This window comes from Emydura macquarii, unplaced genomic scaffold (genome assembly GCF_026122565.2).
Source record: "Emydura macquarii macquarii isolate MOO-44397 ecotype Brisbane River unplaced genomic scaffold, CSIRO-AGI_Emac_v2 contig_1644, whole genome shotgun sequence".
In the NCBI taxonomy this organism is placed as follows: domain Eukaryota; kingdom Metazoa; phylum Chordata; order Testudines; family Chelidae; genus Emydura; species Emydura macquarii.
The window spans coordinates 749,827-775,700 of NW_027131781.1; the positions used below are offsets into that span (position 1 = coordinate 749,827).

The 25,874-nt window shown below is 67.6% G+C and overlaps 1 protein-coding gene across 1 annotated transcript; it reads left to right on the forward strand.

The window, feature by feature from the left end:
• The first annotated feature begins 6,788 nt into the window (after window positions 1-6,788).
• Window positions 6,789-24,864, forward strand: FURIN (furin, paired basic amino acid cleaving enzyme). The gene is made up of 15 exons (XM_067555401.1): window positions 6,789-7,195; window positions 14,136-14,234; window positions 14,985-15,080; window positions 16,583-16,711; window positions 17,026-17,102; window positions 17,534-17,622; window positions 17,916-18,088; window positions 18,166-18,378; window positions 18,770-18,870; window positions 19,004-19,107; window positions 19,345-19,462; window positions 21,133-21,312; window positions 21,417-21,541; window positions 22,188-22,304; window positions 22,511-24,864. The coding sequence occupies exons 1-15, from the start codon at window positions 7,016-7,018 to the stop codon at window positions 23,071-23,073; spliced, it is 2,364 nt and encodes a 787-aa protein (XP_067411502.1). The 5' UTR covers window positions 6,789-7,015; the 3' UTR covers window positions 23,074-24,864.
• Window positions 24,865-25,874: the final 1,010 nt, after the last annotated feature.

Genomic DNA, 25,874 nt, shown 5'->3' on the forward strand with positions numbered 1-25,874 from the left:
TTCTCCAATTCCTAGCTTCTGATTTGGACTTACGACTACCAGTTTCCCCTTTCTTTCATTTGTTAGATATTATTTTTAAACTTTTTATAGCTGCCATCACGTCCTTTCAAAACCAGGGCAGATCTGTAACCAGCACAGCTTCCTTGCTCCATTGTGGTTTTTTGGCATCTATTTAAGTGTACTTAAACAATTCCAATTTTTCTGATTAAATTCTTCCTTTCAGCTGATTTGGCTCTTAATTTTTCAGCTTTGTGAAACTGGCCCTTGTAAAGCAACAAGTGCATGTATCACTGGGCGAGACTCACTCTGTTTGCACATTATAAACGGGATCGAGTCATGAGCACTTCTTTCTAACCTGCCATTCATTTTGAGTCCTATCATCAGCTCCTTGTTAGTTGTCAGGGCGCCGAGATCATATGTAGAATCCCCCTGACTGGCTGCAGCACTTTGTGAGTGAGGAAATTATCATCTGTAATAGTCAGGAATTCCAAGGGTGTGCTAGCACTGGCAGCCTGAGACCTCCAGTATGTCACCCGGAACTGAAATCCCATGGCCAGGCATCATAGATAGGTGCGTAAGGAGCCGCTCACCCAGTCCCAGTGGGATGTGTGGGTCTGTTGCAGACACCAACGAATACCCCCAGCTCGTGCACTGATCCGAAAGCATTCCAGATAATTTTCTTTCAAGTTCTCCGTGACTCAGAAATAGGTTTGGCATCTGCCCTGCTCTTATACCTGGACTCAGAGTCCTATTAAAAATGCAAATGTACTTGTGCTGTAAATAAACCCTTTCTGTTTGGTGCATTTCTCTTGGCTGGGAGGATGAAACTCCACCACTGTTTCACTTCTGTGCAGTCACTTTTTAGTCAATTTCTCTTTCAGGTTCTCATTCAGGCACTAGGGTTGCAAAGGGTGCAGGGAAGGGTCATGTTTTAAACACACTGTTCCCATCCGTGCTCGCTAAGGTGCGGGGGCTGTGTCTGCTGGTGCAGGTTTGGAAGAAGCTGTTCTTTATCCCCAGACATGGTTACTGGGCACTAACTGTTCCGACAGCACCGCTGCCATGGCCAGCGTTAGGGACCCCTGCTTCTGTGGGGCGAGTTCCTTGGTTGCTGTTCTCCAGTCCCGTCCCCTTTGTGTTCTTCATGGAGCTGGGCGCTGTGTGTCACAGAGATGTGTGTCCTCTCACCACCTTAGTACAGCTGGCAGCCCAGCTGTGTGAGGTAATGTTATGGACCAGCTCCTGGGGGGGAGAGAGGCTGTGGAGCTGCACAGAGCTCTTCGGCAGCGCTGGGAAGGCTGCCCGGACAGGGGGGAGCAGATTGTTTCGCTGTGTAGCCAGCACATACTCTAGGGACCCGTCAAGGAGAAGCTCATTCTGAGTTCAGGTGCAGAGGTCTCTACTGGAGGCACACAGTGAGGGGAGAGGTGTTCTTACACCCAACAGCCTAAGTCCCCCAGGGAAACCCTCAGGGCCAGCTGGGCCCCAGCCGCCTAGGAGCAGCAATGCACACCAGGGGTTGCAGTGGGAGGGGGAGACACCCCTGCCATGATGCAGGGGAGAGAGAGGGGGCCAGGTGCTGGGGGCGAGCCCCGTGCTGGAGGCAGAAGGGCCAGATGGGAGCTGAGCTCCCTGCTGGGGGCAGAAGGGGCCGGATGGGAGCTGAGCCCCGTGCTGGGGGCAGAAGGGGCCGGATGGGAGCTGAGCTCCCTGCTGGGGGGAGAAGGGCCGGATGGGAGCTGAGCTCCCTGCTGGGGGGAGAAGGGCCGGATGGGAGCTGAGCTCCCTGCTGGGGGGAAGGGGCCGGATGGGAGCTGAGCCCCGTGCTGGGGGGAAGGGGCCGGATGGGAGCTGAGCCCCGTGCTGGGGGAAGGGGCCGGGTGCTGGGGGCAGAAGGGACCCCGTGCTGGGGGCAGAAGGGCCCAGATGGGAGCTGAGCCCCGTGCTGGGGGCCAGGGGTGCTGAGAGCCATTGAACCACAGGAAACCCTGCGTGTGATGGGAACCAGGCCAGGCCAGGTGCAGGGCAGCCGTCCCGGTTCTGTGCTGGGGCAGAGGCCCGGCGGGGTGACCCTCATGCGGGGAAGCGAGAGCCCCTGTCCTGGCACCGGAACTGCAGGGAGCGGGTCGGCGCGGGCCGAGGGGGCCGCCTCCGAGGAGGGGCTGGCCGGCCGCCGGCCCGGAGCCCCCGCTGCAGCCGTGACGGCATCCGGCGGCGCCCGCTGGGCCGGGCCGAGCCGAGCCGAGCCGGGCGGGGCGGCTGACAGCTGTTGCGAGTCACCACGCGGCCGGGCCTGGCCCCCCCCCGCCGCTCCTGCTGGGCCGGGCTCGGCTCCGGGGCGGGGGCTCCGGGCTTCCCCGCGAGGTGACGCTGCTCCGCCGCTGCCGCCCATAAAGGGCCGCGGCCGCCAGCCCCGCCGAGCCGCGCCGCGCCGAGCCGAGCCAGGGTAAGGCCGGGCCGGGGCCGTACGCCCCGCGCTGCCTGGGACGGGACGAGACGGGACGCGCCGCTCGAGCCCCGCTGTCCGCCGGGCCGGGGCCGGGGCCGGGGCCGCTCTGCGCCAGGCCAGCCCGGGCTGTGCCGCGGGCGCGGGGCGCTCGGAGCCGGGGGCGGCGGGCAGGTCTCGCCGTGCAGCGCCGAGCCCAGCCGAGCCGTCAGCCCGCGCTGGGTGGCCGCGGGCCGGGCCGGGCCGGGAGGGATGGAGCCGGGCCGCGGGCCGGGCATGGCCCTGCCGTCGTGGCGGGGGCTCTGCCGTGCCGAGGCGCCGGCCCGGCCTGGGCTCGGGGCTCCGGGAGCGCGGAGGAGGCCTCGCTGCGGGCTGGGGTTTGACAGCTGCGGGGCCCGCTCCCGGGGCCGGCGGGTGCCCGTGCGGACAAGGCGGCTCCGTGCCCAGCCCCTCTCCGTGCGCCCCGCAGCGCCGCCTTGCCGGGGGGCGACGGCCCGAGGGGGAGCGTGTGGGGAGCGCGGCGCTGCCTGTCACCCGGCTCCGGCCCTGGGGCTCCTGGGCTGCGCCCCAGCGTTGTCCGGGTCCTCAGGCCTTCTCGCCGCCCCAGGAAGCCGGGGCAGGCGGCAGGCGCCTTTCTCGGGGACTGACTCCCACCCCCCTGCCTGCCCGGAGCGGCCAGCGCCCCGCAGCTGTCACGGGCTGCAGACAAACTGGTGCGGGAGAGGAGCCCGAGAGTTTCCGTGAGCGGCGGTGCTGGGCAGGGAGCAGCTCCCACTCCGGGGACAGGCAGACGGGCCGGGCCGGGCCGGGCAGTGAGTCAGAGGCTGCAGAGGATGTCTGTGTCTGGGCGATAGTGTTCCTCGTAGGCCTTAGCCTGCCGCTCCCTGCCCTGGCTGAGTGGGTGGGCAAAGGGCGGCTGGCCCTGTGTGGCAGGTGGGAATGCCGCTGGAGCAGAACGGCTGGGCCGGTGCCTGATGGCGGCTGGGGTGCTCTGGGGCTCGAGTTGGGGTGATGGCCCTGCCTGCTTGGCCAGGGCTGGGGTAAGCTCTGGGCAGCTGGGTGGACGCAGGCGAGGTTGGGGGATGGCCCCAGTGTGTAGTGGGGCATTGCTGCTTTGGTGGCCTGGCCCCACGTGCCAGGCAGAGCGTCGTCCTGACTAGCCCCTGCTCTGGGTCTCCGTGTCAGTAGGTACGCCGTGTGCGCTGCGCCCTTTGCTCTGAGCAGCTGGGAACGTAACTCGCGAGCACACTCAGGATGTTCCCAGAGCCACCCTGCCTGGCCTGCGTCTTGGCTCCTGGATGGTGTCTGGTCTCCTGCACATGCCGGACGTCACGGGACCTGTGCTTGAGACTGGAGTTGCCAAGGCAAAGCGAGGGGAGCTTTGTTTGGTGATCTTGCAGCCTGCCACTCCAGACTGGCCAGAGCTGAGTGAGGGCCTGGCTGGGCAGGTGGGGCAGGCTGGCTGCGGCCGGGGGTGCTGGCCAGCACAGCACCTCGGGCTGAGAGCACGCCGCATCGCCGGTCGCACCGAAATGACGGTGCTAGAAGTGGCGATTCTCATTCCCACTTATGCCGGGCGGCTCCTGAGTGAGCCTGTCAGATGGGCAGTTCTCTGGCTCAGAGCCCCCACGCTTCAGAAACGGGTCGTTGGGGGCCTGGGGAGGAGGCCGATGGCTGTAAGGTGTTCCTGGCAGGAGAGAACAGCCTAGCCATCGCCCCCACTTGGGTAAACTGCTGACCTGGGAGGGCATTGCACTGGCGCACCCAGGCTGGAGCTGGGGAGCTGGGCCAGTGATGGGGGCTGGCTGCCCCAGCCCATGTTCTCCTGGATCAAGAGGAAGTGGTTTGTGTTGGGCCACGTAGTCTTGCTGGCCACGTCTCTGCATTGAATGGCATAATTACCTAGTGTCAGTGAGTTCCACAGGCTATCATTAAGTGCCAGCGTCGAGCAGGCAGGATTCAAGGTAGGCGGAGGCACTGCAATGGGTAGAGACCGCACCCAGTTGTGTGGGTGCCCTGTCTGAATGTCAGGGCAGTGGCGTAGCCTTGGCGGTGTGCCCCCGCCCCACTGGTGGTGCTGCCAGTGCAGAGCAGCTGTGGGGCCGCTGGAGTCATTGGCTGAGCTACTTAACAGACTCCATAAGAACCGTTTGTGGCGGTCATCGTCCCCCCCGCCCCACACACACACACAAGCCTTTTCTCTGTGCTTGTGCACAGCTGGTCTCTGGACGCTGGGCATTACTCTTCTCTGCCCCCGGCCCCACACAGCCCTGGGCTTCCCCCGCGTGGGCATAGGGCTGCAAGTTCGAGGCAGGGGCAGGCACTGCGGGGTGTCGTCCTCTCGTCAGGGCTCTGGGCCTAGCGTAAGGAATCCAGTCCCTCCTCTTCCATGGGAGCAGGCACCCAGTGAGTGCCAGGGGCGTGGGGAGCCTGTCCCTGTGGGGCTGGCCCTGGGGCAGATGGGGCTAGAGCGAGCCTTGCTCGGGCCATCCCTATGGCAAGGGCAGCCGGGGCCAGGCCCTGGCGTTCCATGGCACGGGCCTCACTACACCTCCCCCACGTCAGCCCTGCCCCCACTTAGCATGGCAGCCCAAAAGGGAGCAGGTTCATAGGGCCCCTCCTTCCCCAGTCGGAGCAGGGACTTCCTCCATGCCCTGCAGCCTGGGGCGGCAGGGGGGCAGCAGGGCCCCCCACTGATTCCCCCCAGCCAGGCTGTATCTGAGCCTGAGTGGGCCAGGCTCACTGCACTCTTCCCTCTGCTGAGGAGGTGGGGCAGGGTCCCCCGTGCAGTGGGGCGTGCAGTGAACACATGGCATTGAGGCACATGGGACAGTTCCCGCCCGCCCGCGCCGTTGTCCCCGCCTGTCTGCGGGCTCAGGCAGGCGCCGCTGCCTCAGAACGTCACTGCTGGTCCCTTCCCGAGCACGGGCTTCGTCTGTCAGGATCTCTCCTTTGGTCTAGAACATCCCCTGACTCCAGGAGCCAGGGCTGGCGGGGGCCCTTGGTAGCGCTTGGGTCTTAATCCAGCCCTGAGCAGCTGCTGCTTGCCGCTAGGTGCAGCCCTTCCTCCCTTGCTGGGGCTAAAGCATGGCCCCTCGTGTCCGCTGAGCAGAGGGGCTCCGGGTGACTCAGGAAAGCCCAGGGCGCGTATGAGTCGGGAACAAAGCGCTCTCTGTGGCATGCGGCCGGGAACCGGCGTCCGGGCTTCCCTGCTGCTGGAGTCACGTCCCTCCTTGCAGACCCCAGTGCGAGAGGCGCTCTCTGCATGCCAGGCCTGCCTGGGGAGCTGGAAATGGGCATTTCTGCCAAGAGCTGTCCTGGTGCTTGCACTGGAAATGCATGTCCCCTGCCTGGTGCTGCTCCTCTCCTGGCTGTCTCCTGGACCATGTGTGGTCCCTGCAGACCTTCGCTGAAGCAGGTCCTTGCTGGCCACTCATCTCCCCGGCAGTAATCTTCCACCTCAGTGTAACTAGGGGCTCTCAGGGTTCCTTGCTCACAGCTGAGCTCAGGGTTCCTTGCACTTCCCCATCACCCCTTTCTAGCTGTTGCCCCCAAACCCAGTTCCACAGGGCTCTGCCTGTTGGGGCCTAGCATGTTCCCGGACACGGAGAAGGCGACCGGCTGGGCCGTTCTGCTGTCGCTGCGTGACTGACAGCCAGCAGTGCCAACGAGCTGGGGCCCATCCTCCCCCCACGCCAGGAGCCACAGGGCTTTGAACTGAGTGTGACGGGGCCCATGTCCCTGGGAGCGCTCACCTGGAGCTGGGCCGCCTTGGCCCTGGCGCTCCAGCACTGAACAGCTCTGCCAGGCCCCCTGGCTCCATGAGGCTTTGGAGGGGTTTTCTCAGTGCCCTGGTCTGCCCCGTCTGCTGAGCTCTGGGTATGGGGCTGCTTGTTTCTCTTGCTGGGTGTGGAGAGGTCGAGTGTGTCATTCCCCTCCCCCGTACAGCTGTGGTTTGCCCGCTTGCCCCTTGCCAGGTGGGGTCTGCCTCGAGCTGGGCCTGGGGTGTTTGTCCTGTTTGCTTGGGCCAGGGCAGAGGGAGCCGTGGCTTTCATTTCCTGTCCTCGCCCCTCCTTGGGCAAACACTGCTCCCTGCCCCGGGGGTTGTTTCTGCCTGTTTGTGAGCCCAGCGCATAAACACACATTGGCCAATAGCAAAGCAAACAGCCTGTGCCTGCGCTGGAGGGGAGCCCAGCTCTGCAGCACGGAGGCTGCCTGTTGGCGGAGCCCCGGGGAGCAGGGTCCCACTGGGAGGGGAGGGGTTCGTATCCCCCCTCTCCTGCTCGCTGCTTTCCTGCCCCGGAGGTGCGGCTCCGTGGGGCTGGTCTGTGCGGTGGAGACGGGCCGCCTGTCAGCTGTGACCTGTGCTGTTCTTCCTCCAGGATCGCCTCTGTCCGTCGTGGGGCTCCGTCCTGCCGCGGCGCAGCCTGCCGCTCAGACACCGGCCCCATGATCCCCAGGCTGGAGCGCGAGCGTGGGCACGCGCGGTTGCTCTGAGCGGGGAGCAGCCGCAGGCGGTGCTGTTCCTTGACCCCCTGCTCCCCTAGCGAGAGACGCGCCGACCTTCTGATGGAGCTGAGGCCCCGTTTGCTGCTGCTGCTGTGGACTCCAGTGGTGGCCATCGCGCTGCTGGCGCAGGAGGCGCTAGGCCAGCACGTCTACACCAACACCTGGGCTGTGCTCGTCCCGACGGGGCCACTGGAGGCTGACCGGCTGGCCAGGAAGCATGGATTCCTCAACCTTGGGCCGGTGAGTGTCCCTGTCCCTCTGGAGCGACCCCACAGACCAGGTCCAGATGCTCAGCCTGCCCCGTGCAGGCCCTCAGGCCAGGGCCATACAGGAGGAGCTCTCCCTGGGGGCCTGGGCCAGTTTGTTTGCATGATGCCAGGGCAGGTCCCCGAGGCCTTGTCAGCGCAGCTCTTCCGGCAGGTCTGGGTGTGAGCTGGGAGCTGCCTGTCTCCCCTCAGCCCTACATGGAGCTGACCTGCCCTGGCATGCTGGGGAGATGCTCAGGCTGAGGAGGCCCGGTCTTGCCCCCAGCAGACTGAGTGGCGAGGCAGGGCTGTGTGGAGGCTGCGTCGGGGGGAGCAGCGTTTGGGGCGAGTCTCCAGGGCTGACGGACCCCCGCCAGCTGCTGATCCTCAGTGAGCTGGGCACGAAGCTCCAGCGTTCCATGCGGCCTGCTGCGCGAGACCTGTCCAGAGCGGGCGGGCTGGCCAGGGCTCCCGTGTCTTTCCTTGGCAGTGCCCTCTGTAAATGCCTGTGTCAGCACTGCCCCCTTCCTTCAGTGCAGGGCCAGGGCCCTGGCATGAGGGGGGCCAGGGCCCTGGCATGAGGGGGGCCAGGGCCCTGGGCCAGGGCCCTGGCATGAGGGGGGCCAGGGCCCTGGCATGAGGGGGCCAGGGCCCTGGCCCGCAGCCTCCGGTCAGCGGCCGTGTGGGCCTCGTGTCTGTTGCCCATTGGCTCGGTTATCTCGGGGCTGGGAGTGCGCAGCCCCTGCTATCTCTGCAGCGCTGGCCCAGGCCCAGGCCTCTTGTCAGTGATCAGCGCCTGCTGCCCCTGGCGGGGGCACGGCTGCCAGTCAAGCGATAAGGAAGGCGTTCGTGGGCACCTCTCCAGAGACGCGCCTGGAGGGGAGGTCCTGGCCTTGTACAGAGGTGAGGAAGGGCCGATGCTTTGCAGAGCTCCTCTTCCTGCTGGCGTGTGGACGTGCTGGGCAGGGACGTGGCTGGCCTTTTGTTTTCTTGGCCCGGTGTCAAGCTCTGCCTTCCAGGCTGGAGTCCCTGAGCCCCTTGCTGGGAGCAGTGGCGGGAGCGCTGCCCCCAGGGCCTTGGCGTCATCGCTTTATCTCGCTCAAGAGTTGTGGGAAAATGTGACGCGCTCTCTGGCTGCGGCCCGGAGCGGTGTGACAAGCGAAGCGTGAAGTGTTCCCAGGCGTGCACCTCGCACTGACCCAGCCCAGGGCCTGGCGGGGGCTGAGACCTGGGAACCGCTGCTGGTGGCTCCCCCCGCAGGCTGGGCGCAGACAGCGGCTGCCCATGCCCCCGAGCCTGCCGGTGCCACGCTGCCCTGCCCTGCGCCTGCTTTGTCCTTGACTGCAGCAGGCCAGGCTGTAGAATGTCTCCCTGCCCCTCCATGTGAGCCCTGGGGGAGCGGCCCAGGGGTGCCGCTGGGCTCCCCCGGCAGAGGGAGGTGCCGCTAGATGGCCATGCTTCCCTGGCAGAGGGGTGAGTGCTCGGCTCGCCTGGGGGACGGGTTGGCCTGGGAGCTGGGCTCGCGAGAGGGCTGGCTGAGGTTTTCAGAACATGAGTAAGAGGCAGAGCCGAGCAATGGGCCCTGCAAGAGTGGGGCTTTGCTCTGCCGTGGGCTTGGCAGGGATCTGTGCTGGGGCGCGGTGGGGGGCTGTGCACATGGGGGCAGAGTGGGTGGAGCTTTATCCTGGGGGTCTGCCCCTGGGGCCTCCGGACCAGGACACAGAGGGCAGGGGGCTGTGGAGCTCTGCACCAGGCCGCAGATGAAGATGTTTGCGCAGGCAGTTTCTCTGCTTCACGCCCAGTTACTTGGGCTGGGCAGGGGCGCAGGCGAGGGGAGCAGCGTGGGGCTGGGGCTCCCTTTGGCTGCTGCTGGCTGTGGGCACGTCCCCATCAGAAAAGAGGATGACACAGGTGTGAGAGCAGGAGACTTGAGCAACTGAGCTTGTTTCCTGGGGGAAGCCGGGGAGCAAAGGATCAGCTGGGGCAGGCTGCTGGCCCCTTTGCCCCTGTCTCACCAGCCCAGAGCAAGAGGGCCAGGCTAAAGCTGCGGCGTGGAGCGGGCAGAAGGGAAACCCGGGTGCTTGGCAGCACCAAGCCAATCCGCGGCCCCTGCTGCAGCAGGGTACGGCCGAGGCAGAGTCCAGCGGGATTCCAGACCGGGCCAGGCACGTCTCTGCGTGAGAACAGCTCTGCAGTGACACAGCTGGGCAGAGTTACACGGCTGCTGTACTGCCTGCTCTGGGCGTCAGGTCACCAGCTGGGGCCCAGGAAGGGCCTCTCCCCAGCACAGTATGGTGCACAGGTGCAGCTCTTCACCTCCACTCTGCCTTGCTGGCACTGGCTGCTGCTGGGATCTGCCCTAATGACATGATGTGGGGCTGTGCTGGGCCCTGGGCAGACCCTCCGTCAGGCTGGGGCGGGGTGTGGGTGTGGAGTTCCCCTGCCCCCATTTCCTGTTGGGGGGAGGAGAACCCAACTACTCTGCATTCTGCACTGTTCTCCGATGAGCCCCCCGGGAGCAGGGCAGGTGCCCAACCTGGGAAAGCCCCGGCGTGGGATCAAGTCGTGGACTGGGCTGCTCAGGTCCAGTCACTGGCTCTTGACCCTGCCCTGCCCTGCCCAGCGGTGTGTTGAGCACAGCCTGTCTGGTGCCAATCACCACTGCTGCCACCCGGCCCACTCCATGGTGGCATGGAGAGCATCTGGCCTAGCCACAGCCTTTGTCCTGGGATGGGTGGGGCGAGGGGGTGTCTCTGACTAGGGGGCTTCTTCCACCAGCAGCATGCAGGGCTCTGCTGCTCCGGCTCCGGCTCCGCCAGGAAGGAAGCGGCTGGGTGTGTGTGCGTGTGTGTGTGTGAAATCCCTCAGGAAGTTGCACAATTGGTGAGGGCAGGGCTGGGACCTTGCTCTGAGCCATCCGGCTGCAGCCGTTGGGGGGGTAGGGAGTGGGAAAGGAGCTGCCTCTGGAAGTGCCTCTTTCTGCCTGCCCATAATAAAGGGACCCCACGCAGGGCCCCGGCTTCGTGTGCTTGTTGTGGGGCGAGCAGCATGGCTTCCCAGAGCCTGTTTCCCCGTATGGCCAGGGCCTGGCATTTGCTCTGGGGGTGCGGGCTGTGCGGGGGAGGGAGGGCGGTTGGTGTTTGCTGGGGGGCACAGAGCTGAGAACTGGAGTGGAAGATTCAGCACCCCCTGAGGCCAGGGCCCCCCTCCCCGTGCTGGGGGTGCTCTTTCCGCAAGCCTGCTGGCTGGATAGCGCAGCGCAGGAAGTGGGAGCGTGAGTCAGAGGGCGAGCGGGGCTGGAGCTCACTTTGCTGCTCCGGCGGCTTCTGGAGGGCCGGGCCTGGGGTGGAGCTGCCTGGCCTGGCCATGCTGTGCCCTGCCCCTGCCCCTGCCCCTGCCGGCGTGCTGCTGGGCCGGGCTGGTCCCTGCCTCTGCCCGGCAGAGCAGCGCAGTGCTGGCTGCAGGGATGGAGGGGCAGTGCCCCAGCTTGCTCCGTGGGGAGCCCCACTGTTCGGGCCGCGTCTCCCGGCGTGCCCCGTGTGTCTCCATCCTACTGGAGCGGGAGGCTGGACCCGGGGCAGGTCCCAGCGTGCATTGGGGCTGCACCGACCCTTCTGCCACAGGCCACGGCTTTCGCTGGGTCCAAAGCTGTGAGCTCCGGCCAGGTCCCCTGGCCCAGGACGCGGATCGAACCCCTGCTGGGGTAGCTGCTGCCTCCTGCCCGCCCCCTGCCAGGCCAGCTCGGGTGCCTCACCCCTGGGCTGTGCAGCAGCAGCTGGGGGCAGGGAGGAGCAGAGCCGCGTGGGTTTGAGGAGGGAGGGGCCCTTCCAGCCTGCAGCGCTGGTGGCGCTTGGCACCGCAGCAGAGGACGGCGTCTTTCTGGCTCAGCCAGTTCACCCCCTCCCCTGGGGAGGCTGCGTAGACCAGTGTGACCCTGGTCCCCGGCTGGGCCACACCTGCCTGCACAGCACCTGGGGAAAGGAGACCTGGGGCCGGGTGCAGGGTGCGCCTCTGAGAACATCACCTGCTGCCCTTCTGGGACAGCCCAGGGACGCCTGTGTCCTGCCACCACCTGCCCGGAGGTGGCTGGGGGGGGAAGAGGAGGGGAGGGGTTGATGACTGGTGGGGGGGGGTGCCCTGCCCTGTCCTGCCCTGCTGGGGGGCTGGAGTTGGTGTGGGGGAGCTTACTGCCCCGCTGGGAGGGGGGCTGGAGAAGGTGTGTGGGGGGGGGGAGGGACGAGGTGCTGCTTCCCATACGGCTCTCAGGGTTGGTACGCTACCCCCATGGCAGCCGCCCGGCCCCTGGTGCCCGTAGCTGGCCTGCGAGCCCAGGGATGGTGGCAGGAGGCGGCGCTCGGGGGGACCCGAACGTGGTGGGCCGGGCGCAGAGGGCCCAGCGCTCCCGGCGGCCCAGCCCCGAGCGTGGTGGGTAGCGTGGCACAGCGCGGCGCGGACAGGAGCTGTGCCGTGGGCTCTGCCCGCCCTGCCCCCCTGCTGCACCGGTTCCCCTGTTATCTCGCCATCGCTGCTGGCAGCCAGGTGTCCATTACAGCCTGTTGCCATGGCAGCGTCTCTCCTGATCCCTGGGCTGGGTGCCTGGCTGTCCCCAGAGGGAGGGGGGCGGGCAGCAGCCCCCCCGGGGATCCCTGATGCCCCATGCCAGCCCTCTGCCCCCCGCGGCCTTGCAGGGCCAGGCTGGCCTGGGTGCTGGCCTGGCCGACGCGCCCAGCGGAAGAGGCTGCCGGGGGGCAGGGTGGGCAGGCCAGGGCAGCTGCCACATGCCGCTTGCCCAGCCAGCTGTGCCCTGGGCTGGAGACCTGCCCTGCCCTGCCCGCGGGAGCAGTGGCCTGGGCACTCAGCGCTGGGCAGGGAGGCTCCTGCGAGTGGCTGGCTGGCTGGCTGGGGATTCGGCTTTGCTGCCTGCTAGCGCGGCGCTCGGTCCGTGCAGACCCTAAGCCTGTCTGGTGAGCAGGCAGAGCCAGGGAGCCGCTCTGGGGGACAGTCAGGCCCTGTTCCCGCCCCAGGCAGGCGGGAAAGTGCAGAGGGCGTAGCACTCGCTGGACCAAGTCGCTTTTCTCTCCACCATGTCCCGTGGAGCCGGTCGTGTTCTTTGCCTCATGCCTGCCCCGCTGGAGGGGGATGTGTGTGGGCCTGTCTCTGGCCTTTGTCCCCATAGCCCTGCCCCTGGCATGCTGCGCCCTCTGCATCCCAGACGTGGGGACTCCCGCAGGCCCACAGCCCGTCTGCGGCAGAACAGCCACTCGACCCAGAGCTGCAGAGCCCCAGCCCAGTGCCGTCACCCCGGGGCCCCTGCGGAGCCCATGGCGGCGAGCAGGGGGCTGGGGCTGAGTTGGTGCCAGGTCTCCACCCCGTGCTGCTGGCGTGCAGCTCTGGGCAGCGAGCCAGGCTGTGCAGCCACCTGTGCTGGGAGGGAGGCTGCTGCCTGCCTCTGCCTGGGCCCCAGCACCTGCTCGGGGAGGATTTGCAGGCGCTGGCGGGCAGGGCCCTGCCCAGCACGGGAGCGTCTTCGTGGAGCCGTTGCTCTAGGAAGCTGAGGGGCTCAGTCACCTCTGCCTCTGCCCGGCTCCCGTTGGCTCAGCGCCTGCCCCAACCCAGGGCCCCGCAGGGCGCGTGTGGCTCCTGCTGCACCAGAGACCTGCCTTGTTGGCATGGGCCCAGCAGCCTCCTGCTGCCTCCCCTGGGGACAGGCCAAGTGCGGCGAGATGCAGCTCGTCTCTGCTCAGCGCCACATGGGGCAAAGAGAGCAGGGGGTGGCCCCACTGCTTTCCCTCCCTGGGTCCTTGAGCCAGCGTGGGGGATGCCTGCACGCCAGCTCTCTGCCCACGCCTGCCCTGTCCCCAGGAGCCTGCTGTATGCACTGCCTCCAGCCTGGGGCATCTCCCTGCTCCAGCTATTAGGGCCCCCCCTGCAGCAGGAGCAATAGCACCCGGCACAGGCATGCCTGAGCCTCGCCTGCGCTGCGGGCCCCAGGGACAGACCCTGCAGCCTTCATGGCCTCTCCCCTGCCAGGGGGATGCAGCCAGGTGGGGCTGGAGCATGGCCGCCGGCCGCAGTGAGCCGGGAGGGGGGCTGTAGTTACCAGGGCCCTGGGAGTGCAGCAGGCACCTCCGCCAGCCCTGAAGCGCCTGCGGATCCCTGCAAACTCTGGCCAGGCTTGGAGGGCATTTCACTGCCAGCCCCTCGCTCTTGGCATCCGCTGAGCAAGAGGCTGCTGCCTGGTGCGGGGCTCCACCGTGGGGTCTCTGCAGCTGTGCCTCTGGGGCTGGCCCTGGGGGCTGCTGCTGCAGCCGGGCTTCCTTGAGCTCCCCAGACCAGGCTGGCCCTGGGGAGGGAGGCAGGGGCCTGCCTGCTCCTTGCTGAGGTGGTGAGAGCACGCCTATGCTCCCGGCCCGGCCAGCACAGCTTGTGGGCAATGCTCCGGCTCGCCTGGCTGGGCGCTCTCTAGGAGGAGCCGGAGTGTCTGAGGACGGGTCTCCTGATTCCCTTCCTGGGTGTGCTGAGCAGGGAGAGCCGGCTGCTCCTGGGGCTGGGGGCTGACAGGAGGCCCTGGCACTGAGGGCAGGGGTGGGCAGAGCAGTCGGGGCCTGGCCCGTGCCGTGGCCCTGCTCTGGGAAGAGCTGTCCCTGGTCAGGCAGGGAGTGGGTGTTTGGTGCAGAGGCTGCTGGAGGCCATGGCCAGGCCAGGCTGGGCTGCAGCTCTGCATGCGGTAAACGGTGACTGGCATGGCGGGGGCATAGGGCCCCTCGGAGGAGTGGAGTGGGGATCTGTCCCTTACCTATCCCCTCCGGTGTGTTCCTGGGCCCCGGGCTGCGTATCCCGAAGCACTGGCTTGGGGGACGCAGGAGCAGCTCCTGCGGTGGAGTGCTGGGGTAAAGCGGTCTCTGCTGGGCTCACTCCCGCTCTCTGCATTGCAGATCATCGGTGACTATTACCACTTCCGGCACCGCGCGGTGGTGAAACGCTCCCTCTCGCCCCACCGGTCCCGGCACAGCCGTTTGGCCAGGGAGCCGCAGGTAGGTGGCATCTGCCGTGCTGTCCCTGCCCCTCCTGCTGGGACGCTCCTGGCTCGGGTTTGGAAGAGTGAATGCCGGTTCCCTGGGCCAGCCCGGGGGCTGAGCCAGCTGGCAAGGCAGTGAGGGCAGGACGGGACAGCAGCAGAGCCGAGGAGGGAAGCCAGGCTGTGATTGCCGTGGAGCTGGCCTGTGGGCCGGGGATCCAGAGCTGGGGTAGCAGGGGCTGTGGGAGGGGGGACAGGGACAGGACTTTGCACTCAGGCGGGCGCTGCGTGGGGGCTGAAGGGAGCAGCGTGGGGGCAGCAGAACTGAATGCCAGGCCCTGCTTCGTGCTCACTAAGCCACCTGCTCCGCAGGGGTCACACATGGGTCGCCAGCTCCGCTCCTTTATCCTGGCAGGCGGCGGGGGCGCACCTGGGCCCGTGGCCGTCGCCGCGGCAGAACCCTTTCCTGAGCAGGCTCCTGGGCCGGCGTGCTGCCTGGCGCTCCAGGGTCCTGGCTCACCCCAGGGGTCCTGATGTCCCCAGCCTGGGCTGCCTGTGGGGAATGGCTGTGCCTGGCACTCATCCGCAAGGCTGCAGGGGCTGGAGACTGGTTCCTCTGCCCTGCCTCCCCAGTATCTCTGTGGGCCACGCGCTTGGGTGGTGGCGTCAGAGGCCACGCAGCGGGGGAAGGTGCTGGCAGGAGGGATGCGGGCAGACTCCCTGCTCAGTGGCGGGTGCTCTTCATCCCCCTCTGCCGGCTGTCTAGGTGCATTGGCTGGAGCAGCAGGTGGCAAAGCGCAGGACGAAGAGAGACACTTTCACGGAGCCCATGGATCCCAAGTTCCCTCAGCAGTGGTACCTGGTGGGTGACGGCTGGGGGGCGTGGGGCTGTGCGCGGGGGAGCAGCTCGGGTGTGCTGTACTGGGGGGGGTGGAGTGGTGCAATACAGGAGGGGGCCAGAAGGGGGTGCAGTACTGGGTTCTAGTCAGCTGCCTCACTGTGCCAGGTCTCTTGCTGCTTCGTGCCTCAGTTTCCCCATCTGGAACATGGGACTGGACAGACTAGAGCAGACCGTGGGCCATCTAGCTCAGCATCCTGTCCCCTTCTCTGGGCCCCAGTGTCTGCATGCGTGAGGACCGACCGCCCCTGAGGAGACTTTGATCCTGGGGCTGTTGAACTCAATCTGGGGCAGTGCTGCATCTGGGCCTAGGAGGGTCACTAGCGCCCTGCTGGGGAGGAGGCGTCCCCGGCACTGCGGCCCTTTATTCAGGCAGATGGCTGGATTAGCAGAGCCAGGGCCAGACCCTGCTCTGATTGCCCCTCGCCAGGTGCCAGGCCGCCTCTCTCAGCTCCCCAGGCGCTGTGCTATACACCCCGGCGTAGACGTCCCTTGCAGGGGCCCTTCAGTGGCCCAGATCCCCCAGGCCTCCTGCTGTTTTCAGGCTAGGGGCGTGGAGGCCGCGCCCCTGAGACCGAGTCTCTGGGCTCCAGCCCCACTGCTTCTCCCCGGGGCTCTGCCCAGCACGGCCAGCTGAGAGACGGCTGGGGGAGAGCTGGGCGCTCTGGGATCAGTGCCCGGCAGCAAGTGTCTGCGGTGACACCCGGCCGGCCGCCTCTTCCAGCCAGCGCGGGTCCGTGGGTCGCTGCCCGGGGCAGGGGACGTCCTTCGGCAGCACCGAGACGCCCAGGCCACGGTGTTCTGCAGAACGGCCGAGCCAGGGCTGCCCTGAGCCCTGCTGCTGAAAGAACCCCCCGGTTTCCCGGCTTTGGGCGCAGAGCCCGGGGAGCTCCGTGTCCCTCCAAAGGGCAGCTCTGATCCCAGCTCCCGGCGCCGCCGTCCACTGCCATAGTCCTGCAGCGCCCCGCTGGGTTCACGTCTTCTACCTGCCGGAGCTCCCCGTCATTACCTGTCCACAGCTCAGCCCTTGAGGGTCCCGGGGTCTTTCAGATTCTCCACTGACGGTTGGCTCGAGCCGTTCGTTAGTAACCGTCCGTTGCAGCCGGGCAGTGAGTGATACGCACAGCGCCTGTCTGCTGAGCTGCCCCACTAGGCAGCAATGCCACGTACAGAGGGAAACTGAGGCGCGTTGTACTCATAAACATATCACACAGTGCCATTTGTCCCATCCCCCCACCTGGCACCTGCCTGTCCGGAGCGCTGGGGTGTCCTGTGAGGGCCCCCCACTCACCCTGACTCCCTTGAGGACCAAACCAAGTCAGCTGATTGCACGTCCCCCGCCGTTGGGGTGCCCCGCCCTGTGAGCTGTGCACCAGGCCAGCCTGCAGATGCTCTGGGTGGTGGGAGCTGCTCCACGACTCTTGGGGTCAGGTGTGAGCGATGGGTTTCTGGGCTTGTTCCTGCAGTACAACGTGAACCAGCGGGACCTGAACGTGCGGGGGGCCTGGGAGCAGGGCTACACTGGCAGGGGGGTTGTCGTCTCCATCCTGGATGATGGCATTGAGAAGAACCACCCGGACCTACAGGACAACTACGTGAGTAGGGGCCGGCGCGCTGTGCTGCATGCCGGGACCTGGGCTCTCCAGCCCACACTGCCAGAGGCTGCCACTCCGGTGCAGCTCAGGACCCTGGGGCTGAGCCGGATTTGGGAGTCCAGAGGCAGCCCTGCCCTGGTTGCTGGAGGGGTGAAGTCTGCCACCTCCAACGCCATGGGTAGGGGCTGGGCCATGGCTCCCTGGGCTTGCTGTGAACCACAGCGTGGCCCTGGGCAGCTGCCCAGCCGCTGGCCTGGAAGGGAACGTGGAGAAGCCAGGGCTTCACTGAGCTGACGGTGGCTTCTGTCTTCTAGGACCCTGGTGCCAGCTTTGATGTGAACGACCAGGACCCAGACCCCCAGCCTCGCTACACACAGATGAACGACAACAGGTGAGAGGGGCAGCGCTGCCCCCGTGGGGGCACGGCAGGCTGGGCAGGGCCTGACGGCTCCTGGAGCACCCCTACTTGAGCCCACATGCTGTGCTGGAGGTGGGGGAGTCCCAGCCATGGTGGGAGCCTGAATCCCCTCGGGAGTTGCAGGCCCTGAGCATCTGCAGCTGGGCGGGGAGTGCGCGGGGGGCGACGCGGGCGGCCTAGGCAGCAGCCCTATCCCACGTGCCCTGGCAGAGCCTGCGGAAGGAAATGTCCCCCTCCAGGCGCACACAGCCTCCTTCGTGGCTGGCTGGATCTGATTCCGGCCGTTCCAGCCCCCTGGGCAGGTGGCAGCCTGGCAGGGCAGGGGAGGGTGGCCTGGGCTCTGGGCTCTGTGTGCGCGGGGCCGGGCTTTGCTGCTGACTGTGGTGTTGCTGTTCCTGGTGCAGGCACGGCACCCGCTGTGCCGGGGAAGTGGCCGCTGTGGCAAACAACGGGATCTGTGGCGTGGGAGTGGCGTACAACGCCAGGATCGGAGGTGGGTATGTGCCCAAGCCTGGCCTGGGAGCCTCTGCTCCTTCACGCCGCCTGCTGAGCTCCTTGGCCGGAGGCCTGATGGCATGAGGGGCTGGGCCCTGCCTCCCTCTGTCCACCCCACGTCATCACGCCCAGCGTTGCACCTGTAAACAGCAGCTTGCAGGCCCAGCGCAGAGCTTCCACGCCCCCGGCCGGGGTGAGCCTCCGTAGTGGGGGGCTGCAGGTCCGGCAGGGAGCCCCTCGAGCGAGCTGGGCCTCTGCCCTGAGCAGCCGGTGACGTCCCTGTGGCCCTAGGCGTGCGCATGCTGGATGGGGAAGTGACCGACGCCGTGGAGGCCCGCTCCCTGGGCTTGAACCCCAACCACATCCACATCTACAGCGCCAGCTGGGGCCCCGAGGATGACGGGAAGACGGTGGATGGGCCGGCCCGGCTGGCGGAGGAGGCATTCTCCCGAGGGGTCAGTCAGGTGAGCAGCAGAGCCAGGCTGGGGCGGGGGGGCGGCTGCACTGCCTGGGGCCGGCCTCACCCTGTCTCTGCCCGCAGGGCCGCGGGGGACTCGGCTCCATCTTCGTCTGGGCCTCTGGGAACGGGGGCCGCGAGCACGACAGCTGCAACTGCGACGGCTACACCAACAGCATCTACACGCTGTCCATCAGCAGCACCACGCAGGGCGGCAACGTGCCCTGGTACAGCGAGGCCTGCTCCTCCACCCTGGCCGCCACCTACAGCAGCGGCAGCCAGAACGAGAAGCAGATCGTGAGTCCGGCCGGGGCGCGGCTGCCCCTCTCTGGGGGGCCTGGGGGGGGCGGGGCCGGGAATGGCCACAGCTTCCCGTGACTGCGGGGGCAGCTGCAGTCCGCTCTGACCGACACCGGGAAGCTGCTGCTGCTGGCGCAGTCCCTTGGCGGGGCCGAGCTGCTCCCCAGAAGTGGCCCCGCGAGATCCTGAGGGGCCTGGGCACCGCAGCGCTGGGAGCTGCTTCCAGGGCTCGGTCTGGCTGACCTGGGGATCCGCGCTCCCCGCAGCCGAGTGCGAGGGGCGCCCGGCCTCCTGACAGAGCAGAGTCTGCAATCCGAGGCCCGGGGCTCCGCAGCGCCATGGCTGTGCTGGCAGTGCCCGGGTCTCATGCCCTGGTCTCTGCCTGCAGGTGACGACCGACCTGAGGCAGAAGTGCACCGAGTCGCACACAGGGACCTCGGCCTCGGCCCCCCTGGCTGCTGGCATCATCGCGCTCACCCTGGAAGCCAAGTAAGGCCCGGCAAGGGCGGTGGGGCGGGGCGGGGCGGGGCTGGATTCCCCCCCCAATCCCAGGCTCCCAGGGGAGCTGGGTCCTGGCAGGACCTTGCCTGTGTAAGCGCCAAGCCCACCTCTGTCTCTGCAGCAAGAACCTGACCTGGCGGGACATGCAGCACCTGGTTGTGCAGACCTCGAAGCCGGCACATCTCAACACCAACGACTGGGCCACCAATGGTGTGGGCCGCAAAGGTAACCGCCCCGCCCCGCCCCGTGGGAGCGCCCCAGGGATGGGAGTGTGGTGCAAAACCAAGGATGAGCAAAGCAGCCGAATCTGCCCTTGGAGCCCTGGGTCGTGGGTAGGCAGGGGCCCGGCTTGCTTGCGGGACATGGGCAGCGCATGTGACGGGCACCCCCAGGGACCATGCCTGGTGCGCAGGGGCTGGGTGTCCGCCCAGACCCTGCGCCTCACCCCCTCTGTCTTTGCAGTCAGCCACTCCTATGGCTATGGCCTGCTGGACGCAGGGGCAATGGTGACCCTGGCTAAGAACTGGACCACCGTGGGACCCCAGCAGAAATGCGTCATCGACATCCTCACCGAGCCAAAGTGAGGGTTGGCGTGTGCCGGCAGCTCGTCTGCACCCGTCCCTGAGCGCCCACCTCCCTGTGGGAGCCAGAGGTTGGCCGGGCAGCTCAGGCAGGGCCCTGGCATGCTGGGGCGGGCAGGGAGCCTGGCGAGTGCGTTGTGGGCTTGGAGCCATGCTGTGGGGGTGGCGTGCCCAGGGGGGCAGAGCCGCAGTGGGGCGGAGGCTCTCTGGGCACCCTGAGCTGAGGGGAAGAGGCCTCGGCCAGGGCACTGGGGCTCAGCTGGTGCTGTGCAAGCCGGGTCTGTGCAGGGGGAGCCAGGCTCCCTGCTCTGCTGCTCTGCACGTGGCTTGCCAGCGCTGCTCCCTCGGGCGCTGTGGTTTGGGAGCAGCCGGCGTGAGCCAGCGCTGGACAAGGGGCTTTTCAGGGCTGGGACAGACGCTCCTTTCACTGGTGCTCGCGCTGTGCCCGGGGCGGCAGGGATTGGGGCGCTGCCTGGGGGCGCTGGGGAGCAGCACCCGTCTGTCTCCACTCGCTGCCCCTTCCCGGCTTGCTTCCTGGGACTAGCATCCTCTGGGCTTCTCCAGTGCCCCGGGGCTCTCAGCAGCTCCCTGCCCCCAGGCTGGGCTTTGCCCGGGCCGGCTGCATGTGCCTGGCAGCTGTGGGGAGCAGGGAGGAGATGGGAGGCGGGGAGCGGAGCAGGCTGTGCGATGCTGCGTCTGCAGCGCAGGTGAAGAAAGGAGCCATTCATGGCTGGCACAGTGCTGCTATTCAGGCCCTCACCGGAGCAGCCCCCCAGAAATGGGGGCTGGCTTAACGTGGTGCCCGTGCTGCCTGCCATGGCACAGGAAAGGCCGGGCGCTCCTGTCGTGCCCTGCCCGTGCGCCGGACGGACAGGCTCCGTGCCAGAGCCCGGCTACCTCGGCATTGTCGAGAGAGCCCCACAGCACCGAGTCGGAGCTGGGCGAGGCCTCGGGCAGCGTAAGCTGCAATGTGGGCGATCGGGCCCAGGGACCCTGGGCGGGGGGAGGGTCCCAGAGCAATCAGCTGGCCCAGGCTGGCTCCGGAGTGGTTCACTGCAGTGCAGACGTACCCCAGCCCCTCCCTGGAGGCGGCTTCATCTCCTAAGGCTCCTGCCCGGCCTTGTCCTGTCCCGGGGGCTGTGTGCTGAGCTGAGCGCCGGTGGGGCCAGCAGCACCTCCTCTGTTCCCATCCTGCCCGTCACTGGGGGCCTGGCTCCTCGCCTGCTGCTCAGCCCCTCCCCTGCCCCCAGGCGCAGCGCCTCTCCCATGGCAGCTCCTTCCCGGGCTCCCACTCCCCAGGCCCCCCCACGGTGGTGCTGGCCCTGCAGCCGGGGGCGCAGGTCGCCTGGGGCAGATGCAAACCTCGCTGCCTGCAGCAGGCAGCTGGGACCTGGAGACTGCTGCTTCCTGGCTCAGGCCCTGGGGGTGGGCTGGCACGGGGAGGATGCTCGGGCCATGTCCCACACCCCTGGCCTGCTCTTCCTCCGGATCTTGGGGCCTTAGAAAGCAGCCGGGCTGGCATTTCCCTGGGGCCCTTGGCGTGGCTGCTGTGGGATGGCTCAGCGGGCGGGATGGGGGGGTTCCCCCTGTCCTAGGCAAGGAACCCTGCTGGGTGGGTGCTGGCCCAGGGCTGGAGGCCGTGTGCTGACTCCACGTCTCTGCTCTGCAGAGACATCGGGAAGCGCCTGGAGGTGCGGAGGAAGGTGGATGCCTGCTGGGGGACGGTCAGTTACATCAGCAGACTGGAGCACGTCCAGGCCAGGCTGACGCTCTCCTACAACCGCCGGGGGGACCTGGCCATCCACCTCAGCAGCCCCATGGGGACCCGCTCCACCCTCCTGGCTCCCAGGTAGGGCTCCGGCTTCCACAGCCTGGGAGCTGCCCAGGGCCGTCTCCTGGGCCCCGCAAGGGCTGGCTCCCCGGCTGCAGGCCTCACTTCTCTCTCACCCCCAGGCCCCACGACTACTCGGGTGACGGTTTCAACGACTGGGCCTTCATGACCACGCACTCGTGGGACGAGGACCCCTCTGGCGACTGGGTGCTGGAGATCGAAAACACTAGCGAAGCCAACAACTACGGTGCGTGCATGTGGCCGCTTCCCTGCCGGCCGGCCCCAGCCCTGGCTCCCGGCCCTGCTGATGGCTGGCCCACGGGCTGTCGCACCAGGCCGGCTGGGCTTCGCTTGTCCTCTGGGTGACACACGCTGAGCAGGGAGACCGCGGCCCCGAGCAGAGCTGTTCCCCTGCGCTCCAGAGGGGTCCTCAGTGCTGCTGGGACCCCTTCCCAGCTCCCTGTCCTGGTGGCGCCAGCCCCGCAGCCTGGCACGGCAGGGGCAGGGGCTCCTGAGGCCGCGCCCCAGGCGGATACGGGGTGGGGGGGCCCTGAGCCGCCTTGCAGCGAGTTGGAGGAACCATCGTATGCAGCGTCCCCGTGGCGGCGGTGTCCTCCCCTTGCACTGGGTCAGCCCGGGGCCCACACCCCCGGCTGCTCCTCTTGGGGCCCAACTTGGGGTCTCGCCTCCAGCTGTGTAGGGTCAGCCGGGCTGTGTCTGGCTGTCACGGTCCTGCCCCTGCTCCCCGGGGCACCGGCAGGCGCGTGGCCAGCGGAGGGCACCAAACACCGCGATTAAAGCCAGGCCGTTCAGGAGCAAGGGTTTCCCGTGTCCCTGCGGGCGGCTGGCCAGCCGGTCCCTGAGCGCTCCTCACCCTCATCCTCTGCCTGCAGGCACCCTGACCAAGTTCACGCTGGTTCTGTATGGCACGGCGCCGGAGCCTACCAGCCTCTCCAACCAGCTCGAGAGCAGCGGCTGCAAAACCCTCACCTCCAGCCAGACCTGCGTGGGTGAGTGAGGGGCGCTGGGCACCCTGCCAGGGCAGGACCGGGCAGCTGGGGCGGGTGGGCAGAGGGCCGTACCCCGCAGCACCCAGGCCTGGCTCAGACATCCCACGCCCTGCGGAGCAGGCATGCCGGCCTGTGGCTGGGCGGCCGGGCTTGGCAGAGCGCCCGGGGAGCAGGCGGGCCGAGCGCTAACCCCACTCTCCCCGCAGTGTGCGAGGAAGGTTTCTACCTGCACCAGAAGAGCTGTCTGAAGCGCTGCCCTCCCGGCTTCGCCCCCAGCCTGCAGAGTGCCCGCTACGGCCTGGAGAACAGCCTGCAGCCCATCCCTCCCCGCCTGTGCGTGCTCTGCCATGCCTCCTGCGCCACCTGCACGGGGCCCGCGGCCAACCAGTGCCTCAGCTGCCCGGCCCACTCACACTACGACAGCCTGGACCTGACGTGCTCCCACCAGACGCAGAGCAGCCGGGCCTCACCCGCCCTGAGCAAGGGCCTGCCCGAGGCCCGGCCCACCTCCAACCTGGCCGTCCTGGTGGCCAGCCTCAGCTGCGCCTTCATCGTCCTCATCTTCGTCACCGTCTTCCTGGTGCTGCAGCTGCGCTCGGGCTTCAGCCTGCGGGGCGTCAAGGTGTACTCCCTGGACAGCGGCCTCATCTCCTACAAGGGGCTGCCGGCGGAGCTGTGGCAGGAGGAGATGCCCTCCGAGTCGGACGGCGAGGAGTACGAGGCGCACTGCGAGAGGACTGCCTTCATCAGAGACCAAAGTGCCCTTTGAGCTCCCCGGCCCCTCCCGGCCCTGCCCTCGCACTGCCCCGGGCAGGGCTAGCGGAGGGGCCCTGAACACTACCCCCGGCCTGCTTGGGCGTGGGCTTCCCCAGCTGCTGGCACCGTCCCGGGGGCCTTGCCCTGCTCCTGGCAAGAGCAGGGGCTGGCCTGGCACCGTCCTGGGCTCTGGCCGGGCCCAGCCTCCACTTCTGTTTCTTTTAACTCGCCAAAGTGTTTTTAGCGTGGCCCCAGTTGGCCGGCCCCACGGGCCTGGCGCGGGTCTTGTCTGCCAGCCCCACCTGTGCCCGGCCCGCCCGCGTGCTGGGGGGGGCTCAGACGTGTCTCAGGGCTGGGACTGCCCGGGCTGCTCGTGGCCTGCGCCCGGCTCAGCTGTCTGCAGGGGGGGGGAGGGTCTGTCCTGCTGCCTCCATCCAGCCTTGGGCCCTCCCGGGGCTTGTCCCCACCTCGGCCTAGGCTAGGCGCTGCAAACCCTGCTTCCTCTGTGCCCCTCGCCCTCCCCGGCCTGTCAGGCTGCCTCCTGCTCCGGGGAGGGGCAGCCGTTCCCGTCTCCACAGCAATAACAGCCAGGCCGCTGGCAGGGCTGGGGCGTGTGGGGCTCTGCCATGCGAAAGGGCCAGGAGCACGGACTCGCCTGGCCCCCCGCGGGGCCAGTCCCAGGGACCCTGGCCCTGCCATGGCATGCTGGAGAATCTCCCGGGCCCCAGGCACATGGGGCTGGCTGGCCTGGGGCTCCCAGCACGGCAGTGTCTGCCCTCCGCTCCTGACGTGCCTTACCCCCCCTTGGTGACAATCCGTTTTGCTCCCCAGCTGGAGCCCCTCCTCTGCCCCCCCCGGCCATTTCCTGATCACAAGTCCTTTGCCCAGGGTGGGTGGCAGGGCATGGCCCAGGGTAAGTTCCAGCTGCAACGGGCCCTGGCGGGCCAGCTCTGTGTGCAGCCCCCTTGCTCTAGCCGGTGCCATGGGGCAGAGCCCCCCACGCCTGGTTTTCTATAATAACTTTCTGGTGCACAGTAACTTTTTCTTGTAATTTAATCAGGCAGGCGTCGCCTCCTGCCCCCGGTTTTTAATTTAATGGTTGTGGATAGAACGGTAGAGTTATTAAATGTTCAGAACTATGCAAACCAGCCGCCCCGCGCTGCGTGCTCTGTGCCCGGCCTGTCCCCTCGCCCCGCCTCGCCTGCCCCGCTGCTGCCACCTTCACCCGGCTCCTGGTGGCCGGGGATAGGGGCTGGCTGGCTGGCTCCATGCGCCAGTCTCCTCCCCATGCTGCCCTCAACTCTCAGCCTGCCCCAGCTGGGCGTGTGGGTCCCCCCTTCCCCCTCTGCCCTGCTGCTCCACGGGGAGGCAGGGCTAGGCTCGGGCTGGCCATGGCCTCTAACTCCATCTCTGCGTGGCGCGGGGCCGGGGCTCATCCCTTGGCGCTGAGTCAGAGCTAGGGGTTGGGACTGGGGCTATTCTCGCAGCCCCCTGGGAGCGGTGGCTTGGGTCATGTGTTAATGGCTGGACAGCTGGGCCCCACTCCGGCTCCCCAAGGCCAGGTCCCCACCTACCCCCACCCCTGCTCTCGGCTGGCTCCTAGGGCAGGAGCCAGGCTCCGCGGGGTGGGACGGCCCTGCACCAGCAGCAGCAGCAGCCCCCTCCTGCTGTGGGTGCTGGGAGCCACCCCAGGACAGAGCATACAGGTGCCCTCTGCTGGGGTGCTAGGGCCCAGCCCCCCTCCCCTTCTACCCTTGCTGTGTCTGGCCCAGCCAGGCCATGGGCCTCCCAGGGTTTCCCTGCGGCCAGGGGGAGAATCACAGCCCCAGCATGGGGGAGCTGAGGGCCTTGAGGTCACCAGGCCCATCAGCTCCCAGCCTCTGGCTGTCCGGCCGGGCCCGGCTCCCCTGGAGAAGCGTGGTGGCAGAGGAGGCCCTGTGGAGCCCGGCCAAGAGCTGAATTGTGTGTCGGGGTCAGGAAATTAGGAAATTGCTGCTGCTCAGGAAACCACCAAAATCAGGAACTGCTGCGAGGGGCACCTGGGGCGAGCGGGGCCGTGGGAGGTCCTGGGGGAATCTGCTCCTGCCCCAGCCTGAACCGTGCAGCTGTGCTGGGGAGGAGCGCCGGCCCAGCACCAACCCCCCAGAGCAGCAAACGCACGCCCGTCTTCCCACGGCCCCCAGCCACGCGGCGCTGCCTGCGCTGCAAACCGGGCCCTGCTGAGGCCAGCTGCATCCCAGCATCAGCTGTGGCCCCCCCGGACCGTCCCCCTGTGCCCGCCGCAGTGAGCGGCTCCGGGCCAGGCCCTGAAACACCTTGGCACTGCAGCAGTGCGCCAGCCCCTGCCTGGAGCAAGCGCATGGCAGAGCCCTTGGCACGGCTGGGCCACGCTCACCCGGAGCTGGTGCCCTCAGGCGGGGTGGGGTGTGGGGGGCCCAGACCCACCCCAGGGGCCACGCTGCAGCCACCCAGGCCGAGGGGGCGACTGAGCCACTTTCTGTGCAATGTCCCCACCCGTGGAGCGATTCCGCAAGCGCGCGGGGCCCAGCCCAGGCCGGAGCTGGGAGTGACACCGAGGCGGCCCCTAGGAGGGAGCCACTCACCCCCAGGATGGACATGGATCAATCCCGGCAGTGGGGGACCCTGGCACAGCAGAGCGGCAGGGCCCCTCCCTGCCTGCACGGCACTGTACCAGCCTCGCCGGCGAGGATCTCCTGCTGGATTGAACGGCCGAGGGCTGCCCCCTCCTCCGGCGGCGGGGTCCCCGCACACCCCACGGCTGGCCCAGCAGGTCACAGTTCAGCTCCCCTGGCC